General features: G+C 36.0%; 1 protein-coding gene across 6 annotated transcripts in view; it reads left to right on the forward strand.

Moving 5' to 3' along the window:
- The window catches only part of LOC107694436 (AP-1 complex subunit sigma-2), a 29,839-nt gene that overhangs the window by 3,444 nt on the left and 16,395 nt on the right, over positions 1-10,000 (forward strand). For 4 of the 6 annotated variants that reach the window (XR_001634872.1, XM_016494133.1, XM_016494136.1 and 1 more), the window contains exons 3-4: positions 5,710-5,818; positions 5,913-6,050. Coding sequence is in view for 5 of the 6 variants with exons in the window: in XM_016494133.1 (XP_016349619.1) it covers positions 5,710-5,818; positions 5,913-6,050 (247 nt within the window). In the remaining variant the exon portion in view is untranslated. Of the gene's footprint in view, positions 1-5,709; positions 5,819-5,912; positions 6,051-8,845; positions 8,877-10,000 lie in introns of all 6 variants that reach the window. The other 2 variants (XM_016494132.1, XM_016494135.1) reach the window with 1 other exon arrangement.

Raw genomic sequence — 10,000 nt, forward strand, 5'->3', positions numbered from 1 at the left:
GTCGCTCATTATCAATTACTCCACCGGCCTCGCTCCGTTCCCACGGCTCTCGGCCCCGCCCCCACTCGTCACAATGTTCATTCATGTTTATTCATGCTGTAACTAGTACAGAGGAAGAGATGATCGGTTCATGTGCCGCTTGAACTGAGGCGCTATAGTGATCTGTCACGACAAAAAGCCACAAAACGGTTTTTAGATTTAGGTATAATAGATTGTTACCTCCTATTTGCATTAATTTATATGCATTTGTTAGTCAGCAAAGTTACATATTTAAAGCTAGTGATGCGAGAAGACAAACTGATATGTTCATGCAGTCGACAGAAATACAAACAAATCAGAAATGTACTCGATTTCAGTTCTTTTTTTATCATCCATGTAATACATGTTTTGTTATTTTGATTAGATATTCTTCAAGTGTTCTAAAATAGGAGCAAATAAAGTGTGAGAGTGTGCATGCAATATACATATGTAATTTTAATGCTAGGGATGCACGATATTAGATTTTTGCCGATATGCCGATATTTTTCAAATTAGTTTTGCCGATAGCTGATGCCTATACCGATTATATATTCCCAGTTGTTTTGAAACAACACCAGGTCTCTCCTGTGTGGAAATTATATACAATTTTTTTACATTTTGGTTAGTTTTGAGCAAAATTGTATTTGTTAGTGGTAATAAGCATTATTAAAGAGTACATTGAAAGCCTTGAAAATAACTGTAATAAAATCAATCTCTGCTGTTTTTTTTTTTTTTTTGGCAGATGCAGTTCAAACCTTAACATTTTATTTGTGGATTTAACATTAATAGATGGTCTAAAGCAAAAGAGCTGTTATTGTATTTTACGTTTTCATAATCAATTTTAAAAAAGAATATATCGCATATTAATGAATAAATCTGTATATATGAAATTATTTAATTTAAAAGTGTCATGTTTGTGATTTTTATTCATGAAAGCTATAGCTTCTGACCTTCAAATCAAAACAGACTTGTGATTTTATGACATTAATACTGTTAATACTAATAAGTATCTTAATGCATTAGCACCCGGGGGAGGCTGCGACTGCTGCTACTGCACATGCTAGAAACAGTTGACTCTGTCGCACAAAGGACGCGTCATTCTGTATGTGCATTCTCAGATTAAATACAGTGATCCAAAACAGAGAATATAACCATTAAGGCAAAAATTTGCTTCAAGAATGACCACACTGCTGACCTTATCTTATCACTATCACACCCTGAGCACATGTGAGCTATTCGTCTTATCAGCCAGGCAGATCAGCAAAATTTTGTCAGATTGGCCGATGCCAATGTTTGCATTTTAAGTCTTTATCGGCCGATTCCGATAATATTGTGCATCCCTATTTAATGCTGTAGCTTTTGTGTAGATATTTAAAAAGATGGCTATCTTTAAAAGACTGTTTGGGTTTATGTGAAATGGTAACACTTTTGTAACATTAACCCTTTGAGCCGCAACCATGAAAATGACATACATGAACTCAGATCTTAGGTTAATAAATGCTGTAGAAGTATTGTTCATTGTTAGATTGTTAATGTACACGTACAATTTCAGATTTTAAAGAATCTGCTGTTATTTGCTAATGCACTACGAACTAACATGAATGATCAAGATACAATTAAGATATAAAAATGTATTTATATTTAAAAAGCACAGTACATTTTCATGGTCCAGTACTGTTTTTGTAATAGAGTTCAGCACTATTTCACTTGGAGTGTTATGTTTGTTTTCATTCAGTATTCTGGGTGGTTGCTATGGTGTTGCAGGTCGACACACACACACACACACACACTAAACTTTTAATACCTTAGTGTTTCGTGACATTTTGTGTGTGTGTCAGCTTCTGAGAATGAGCGGAATACAAATCTGAACATTGGCATAATAATTGATTTAGCAGTGTATGATGTTGTTATTGTGTTTTCTGGTGCGTCTGAAATGAGCAGCGTGAGCTGATTGTTAGTGTGCCGTGATTATTTGTATTGAGTATGATGAGTGAATGTAAAGTATGCTGTGTTTCTGTTGGAGGGTGCTGAAGGGCGTCTGTCCTCACGTTCGCTTTGTTCTCTTCTTTGTTTCATGAGGAGTCGAGTCGTGATTCTTCTGAACACTACAGGTGCCGAGTGAAAGCAGGAATACACAATCACACACCAGCACTTACTCCATTGCATGTCAGCATGTGCACCATTTGCACAATTTAATTATAAAGACTACAGATCAACACAAACCCAAGGGCTGTTTCTTAAAAGAAACCATTTAGCTTTTTTAGAGTTGAAAAAGAAAAGCTTGCTTTATGAATCAGTTTGACAGTGAAGATTGTCCCTGTGTATGTGTGTGTGTATTCAGAATTTTTTAAAAACCGTAAACAAACTGTTTTGCTCTTTTATTTTATATTTTAAGTCATTTTGTTTTTTTTGTTAATTGTTTACTCTTATTACATTTACTACATTTGCAAATTTTCTTATGCACAAATTTTCATATTCATTACATTTCATTTTCATATTTTTATTTTATTTATATATTTTTTTTACGTTATTTTATTTTTGTTGCTTCGTTCACTGGATTTGCATATTATTTGTATTGTATTTTAATTAATTACGTTTACTCTATTTGCATTTTCGTTTTAATTATTAATTCAGTTTGCATATCATTTTCATTTATTTGCATATTTTTATTTACATTCTTTGCTTAGGCACTCCATGTGCATGTTATTTTTTATTTTATTAAATTCACGCCATTTGCATAATTTTATTTTTTATTTTAAGTTATCTTATTTTTGTTACTTGTTTACTCTTTCATATTTTCTCTATTTTATTGTATTACATTCATTTAATTTGCATATTTTGTATTTTATTACTTATGCACTCCATTTGCACAATTTATTTTGTCTTGTATTCAGTTCCCCATTTGTGTGTTTTTTTGTTTTTGTTTGTTTTTTTGTTGTTTTTTTTGGACATTCACTCCATTTGAATATTGTTTAATTTACTTGTATTTTACTACTTGTACATTCTAGTTGCATATTTTTATTTTCTTGTAAATGACACATTTTACACTATTTGATTTAGGCTGCAGACTACTAACAGCTAAACACTAAACGGAAACTGCGGCAGAAAGAGAGTCTAGACAGATGAACAGACTGTGGGCTGTAATAATGAACGTGACCTTGTGTCTACAGCAGTTCCTCTGGTTCTTCAGGCTTTGGTTCAGTTCCAGATTGATTCCCTCACAGCTCGCCTCGTCTGACCGCTGACCCCAGCCGCCCGCTCTTAACAGCCTTACAGTCTGTCTCTGTCAGCTCCGTCCAAACCGAGCATTAGCATTGCTAAGCAGCAGTGTGTTTGGATGAAACGCCTGTCAGTGCTTATTCTGATGCATGTTGTACAGTATTACAAAAGTACATGTTCCATCCTGGCTGGTTTATGCAATTTCTGACAGTCAGTGTGTACAGGTTTATATATTAGTTTGTGTGGAAACAAAGTTGTACTAGATGTACACTAGTTTTGATAAACGTTTGAGGTTTGTGGTTTCATGTTTTTGTAATAATAAAATATTTTGATGCACTTGCTTAACTATTAATTGTCAACTCCATTTGCAAATTATTTTATTTTATTTCTGGTTTGCTCCATTTGCATATTTTAGGCACTCAATTTGCATAATTTTATTTTATTACATTCTTTTTGCATTTTCCTTTTTTCTTGTATTTTATTACATGTACTCCATTTGAAATTGTTTATTTTTTTGTTATTACTTGTTAACTTTATGTGCATATTTTTACAGTATTTTTTCTTCATTTAATTTTAGTCACCCCATTTGCTGATTTTGTCTTTTTTACATTCAATACATTGTAACATTCATTAAATTGTATTTTTGTTGTATTTTATCATTTGTTCATTGAATATTTGTATTACATTTACACCATTTGCATATTTTTATTTTAGTACTTGTTCATGTCATTTGCATTTATAATTTGTCATTATAATTTATATTTATTCCTTATTGCATATTTTTATTTTCTTGTTCATTCCATTGGCATATTTTTTATTTTATGACATTCACTCCATTTGCATTTTCATATATTTTCATTTTATTTCATTACTTGTTCACTTCATTTGAATTAGTTTTATTACATTCACCCCATATGCACATTTTATTGTGCCACCTTTTCACTATGAATTTAATCTAGGCAGCACACCTGGTAGCTATTAGCAACGATAATCCACAAATTAAGACTTTTGTAAATTTTGTCCATTTAGCCTGCCTGTATAGATGTGTCCACATGATGTGATATCCCACAATCCTCCAGTGTGTGTGGTTTGATGGTTGGCGGAAAGAATAATAATGCTGTTTGATGGAGAGGTTGAAAAGTGTAGACTAATTCACAAATGGCAAATCACGTTTTTAACACATGACTTAATTTCTCTTGAAAATATCCATTGTAGTCCTTAAATGTTTGCTTGGTTTAGTCTAAAGCTCACTTGAATTTGTTCTAGATCATTAGATGTGACGTTACGGTTCCTTAGAAGTCGATCTGAGAGCAGTTTCCTCAGGAGGTGCAGAGAAACATGTTGCACTCCGTCAAAAATAATATCACTCCTGTTATAATCAATAAAGCTGTCTGTTTTTTTTTTTGACATTCTCCACAGCTTTTTCATATTGTTTTCCTGGTCTGTCTGACATAGAAATGGTCTTTCTCATAAATAAATTTCTGTACAATGCATTTTTTTGTTATGCCTTTATACAACAAGCAATACCTCGCAATCATCTATATCTCAAATTCAGACTGAGTTTCTGTTGCATGCAGTTAAAGCCATTTGTAAACCATGCATTTTAATTTGTAAATGTAAACAGTTTGCCAGTTTTAGTCTAGTGTCTGATCTAATTGTCTTGACAACATTGACAACCACATAGCAACACCTTGGTAGCCATTATAAGAAGGTATATTATAAGAAGCACATACAGTAGCAACAAGTGTAAAACCATTCAGAACATTTTGGCAACTGCATAGCAACACTTTGGTAACCATCTGGAATATTATAACAAACCCATACTGTAGCAACACACTAAAAGCCACTCAGAACACCTTGACAACTGCATAGTAACACCTTGACAACCATCCAGAATATTACGAGAAACACATACTGTAGCAACACACTCAACCACTCAGAAAACCTTGGCAACCAACCAGAAAATTATAACAAAAACATACTGTAGCAACACATTAAAAAAACACTCCGAACACCTTGACAACCGCATAGCAACACCTTGGCAACCATATAGAATATTATAACAAAACAAACTGTAGAAGTACACTAAAAACCATTCAGAACACCCTGGAAACTGCATGGTAACAACTTGGTAACCATCCAGAATATTATAACAAACATATACTGTAGTAACGCACTAAAAACCACTCCGAACAAATTGACAACCACATAGCAACACCTTGGCAACCATACAGAAAATTGTAACAAAAATGTACAGTAGCAACACACTAAAAACACTCAAACACCTTGTCAACCACATAGCATCACCTTGGTAACCATCCAGAATATATTAGCAACCACTTACTCTAGCAACGCAATAAAAACCACTCAGAAGTCACTTTGCAACACCTTGGTAACCACTCAGAGCAACTGATTCAAATCAGTTTGAATTAGCGACAGTGCACTAAAACAAATGTTGTGTTTATGTTGCAGATACGCTAGTCTGTATTTCTGCTGTGCCATTGAGGACCAGGATAACGAACTGATCACACTGGAGATCATCCACCGCTACGTCGAGCTGCTCGACAAATACTTCGGCAGCGTAAGTCGCGCAGCAGAAAATAAATCGACGTTACTAGTTGCCTCCAAAAACGAAAGCGATTGCAGATAACAGTGATTGATCTTCGCAAACTCAGGTCTGCGAGCTGGATATCATCTTTAACTTTGAGAAGGCGTATTTTATCCTGGACGAGTTCCTGCTGGGAGGCGAGGCTCAGGAGACGTCGAAGAAAAACGTCCTGAAAGCCATCGAGCAGGCGGATCTGCTGCAGGAGGTGAGGCGCCTGTGCTTCCTTAAAGCATTTCGGGGACAAAAACACTTTGCTGAGCAATATAGTTGAAGTTAATTAGTCAGCTGACTTGTTTATATCTAGCTTCTATAGAATAATAAATCATCAGGTTTAATGGGTCTCTTGCCCTCTTGAGTACTGAGGTTTATTACCACCACTGCAAAGCAACAGGGCCGTTAGCGTACATCATCGTGTTTTTGGCCTCTCACTTTGAATTGAGTAGTAGAAATCCCTCAGGAGCTGCAGGTTCACAATGACTCATTGGTTATCGGCGCACACACACACATGCTGCTCTTGTGTGTGTGATACCCAGCCAGCCCGGCGCTTGCAAAACAAAACGTTCCTTTGTTCGTTACAGTGTAGAGGAACTGAGCTTTCAAACACAATCTTTTCATCTTGGTCTTCATGGAGTCTTACAGACGCGCAGATCTGCAGGATATCTGTCCTGATGCTGGGATTTCAGATTGAAGCTGAAGTGTGTCTTTTTTTTAAGGTTACAGTGTTTTCTCGTATTCCATTTGAATGTGCAGAGTTGCTATACGTCTAATCTGAAGTCTAAACAACTGCCTAGTAACACTTTTGCAATCACCCAGATCCCTAGCAACCGCATAGCAACACCATAGGAAGCACTCGGAGCATTCTACCAGTCACTTTAGAACTGCCTAGCAACATCCTGGTAACTGTCCAGAATGCTGTATCAACCGCATAGCAGCACACTAAAAAAAAAAAACTCTGAACAACCACATGGCAACAATTTGGCAACTGTCCAGTGCATTATAGCAACCACATACTATGGCAATGCTCTAAAAACTGATCTCCTTGGTAACAACATAGCAATGCCACAGTAACCATTAAGAGAACTCTTAAGAATCACCTCAGAACTGCATAGCATCACCCTAGCCTAGCAACCATTCATTATAGCAAAACCATACTCAAAACACTAAAAAACACCATGGCAGTCACATAGCAACAACCTGGCAACCTCTCATAATACTACAGCAACTGCATAGCAACACTATAGGAACCACCCACAACATTCTAACAGTCACCTTAGAACCGCATCACAACACCTAGTAACCATTCAGAGTATTATAAGCTACTAAATACTGTAGCAATAAGTGAAAAAACACTCAAAACGCTTTAGCAATCACAGAGCAACACGTTAGTAACCATCCAGAATATTGTAACACATACATACTGTAGCAACACACACACAACCACTCAGGACACATTGGTAACCACATAGCAACACCTTGGCAACCATCCAGAACATTATAGCAACCACATACTATAGCAACACACTCAAAACCACCTTGACAACTGCACAGAAGCACCACATTTACCGCTCAGAGAATTTCAACAGTCACCTTGGAACTGCATAGCAACACCCTGACAACCATCCAGAACACTGTATCAACTACTTAGTAACACACTAAAAACACTCTAAACACTTTGACAACCACATAGCATTAACACCGTAACCACTCAGAGAACTCTAACAGTCTCCTCACAACTGCGTAGCAACATCCTAACAACCATTTAGAGCATTATAGCAACTAAATACTGTAGCAAAAAGCTAAAACACTCAAAACACCTTGGCAATCACAGAGCAACAACTTAACAGCATACTAAAAAAACACTCTGAACAACCGCATGGCAACAATTAGGCAACCGTCCAGTGCAAGGAACCACCCAGAACTTACTAACAGTCACTCAGTCAGAACAGCATAGCAACACCTTAGTAACCTTTCAGAGCATTATAGCAACAACATACTGTAGCAACAAGCTAAAAACACTAAAAAACATCTTGGCAATCACAGAACAACCTGACAACCACATAGCAACACTATAGGAACCACCCAAAACATTCTAACAGCCATCTCAGAAACGCATAGCAACACCCTAGCAACCATTCAGGGCATTATAGCAGCCTCATACTGTAGCAGCATCCTAAAAAATGCTCAAAACACCTTGGCAGTTGCATAGCAACACCTTGGTAACCATCCAGAATATTAGAACAAATACATACTGTAACAACACACTCAAAACACTTTAACTGCATAGCAACACCTTGGCAACCTTCCAGAACGTTATAGCAACCACATACTGTAGCAGCACACTCAAAACACCTTGACAACTGCACAGAAGCACTGCATTTACCGCTCATAACTCCAAGAGTCGCCTTAGAACTGCATAGCAACACCCTGACAACCATTCAGAACACTGTAACAACCACATACTGTAGCAACACACTCAAAACCACTCAAACACCTTGGCATCCACATAGCAACAACTTGGTCACCATTTGGTATATTATAACAAACAAGTACTGTAGCAACACAGAAAAACACTCAGCGCACCTTGGTAGCCACATAGCAACGGCATGACAGCCAGCCAGAACGTTCTAGCAACGGCCTAGCAACTACCCAGAACGTCCTGGCAACTGCATAGAACATGATAGCGAGCAGAATGTCCTAGCAACCTCATAATTACAGCCTAGTAACTAGCCAAAATTGCAACTATCCAGGCTGCTTTAGTAACTGCATAAAACATGCTAAAAACGACACAAGACCATAGCAATTGCATAGCAACGGCGTGGCAACATAAATTGCGCTTGCAGTTCTGCTTTGTGCCTCTAGAGGAGAAATGGCACACTTCAGCTTTAATTCAGGTGTGCTCTGTAGAGACATTTTCACACTGAATTTGAAATTAAATTCTTCTCTCTGTTGCTTTCTGTATCCTTCCTTCCTTTTGTCCAACTGCATTGTTTTGATTTACAGAATCTAGATTTTCAGATTCGTCTGCTTCCAGGTATGATTTATGGATTATTGACCGTAGTCGTCAGTCTCCCTGTAGCTCTAGTCATTAATCTGATCCCAGTGCAACGTGATTTTATTCTACATGTTGTTAGCTTCCGGAATGACGAATCCGTCCACTGGATGCCATGTAGAATTTTAGTTAGTAGTAACTATAGAATAATTGAGTGAATCTCATGAAAACGGGTCACATTGCAACAAAAAACCAAATGAATGAAACAAGAAATAATATTTTACATAAAGAAAATTGTTTGAGGAAAATAACATCACATTCTAAAATCTTAATGACCCAAAACATAGACTTGATTTTTAGTCAAACAAAATAATATTTTGTTTCTCTGTAGTCTTCCTACAAAATCAAAAGGAAAAAATTAAAGAATGTTTTATAAAAGATATAGTTTATATTTTGATTGAGAGAAAACATGATTAATAGTGATTAATGACTTTCTTGTATTTTTTGTTAAATTTTGACCAATACATTTCCACTTAAGCCAGTTTTTTTTTTTTTTTAAGTAAAATACAAATATTATGTGTAAATATGTATCTGCACAGTTTTTAAAATACATTTATTTTTCCACATTTCACACCAAAGCCAAAAGGGAAAAAATAGAAAACTCATATTTTGTTTGAGTAAAAAATAAGTATTTATAATTTTTAAATTAATACAATTTTTAATAATTAAGATTTTGTTTTTGCATTATGACATTATTCGTTTCCTCATTTTCTTTACGTAAAATACGAGTTCTTATTTCTTATTTTGATTGAATTTTCTTGACATGTTTTGTGAGATTCACCCATTTAGTTACTAATGAAGCCAAGCAGTTTAGTTCCTGTATATTATCATAAATTCTCCCAGCATAAGGGTTTTTGGATGAATGAATGATGGGATTGTCTGTTTTTGTAATTCCGGTTGATTTAGGCATTAGTTACAGACTAGAGGAAGTAGAAACATTCATTCACCATCGTTAAACCCAAGTTTGTGGAGCTTTGAAAGCAGAACGGAGCTGCGGTTTATCATCTCTGACTGCGATCCTGACAGACTTTGTCCCGAGGGCCAAATTACAGGCAGACAAAGGAGAACGAGAGAACAAAGACGTGCTGTCCACGCTTTAGCAGCAG

This window comes from Sinocyclocheilus anshuiensis, unplaced genomic scaffold, assembly GCF_001515605.1.
Source record: "Sinocyclocheilus anshuiensis isolate Anshui unplaced genomic scaffold, SAMN03320099.WGS_v1.1 scaffold1826, whole genome shotgun sequence".
NCBI lineage: Eukaryota > Metazoa > Chordata > Actinopteri > Cypriniformes > Cyprinidae > Sinocyclocheilus > Sinocyclocheilus anshuiensis.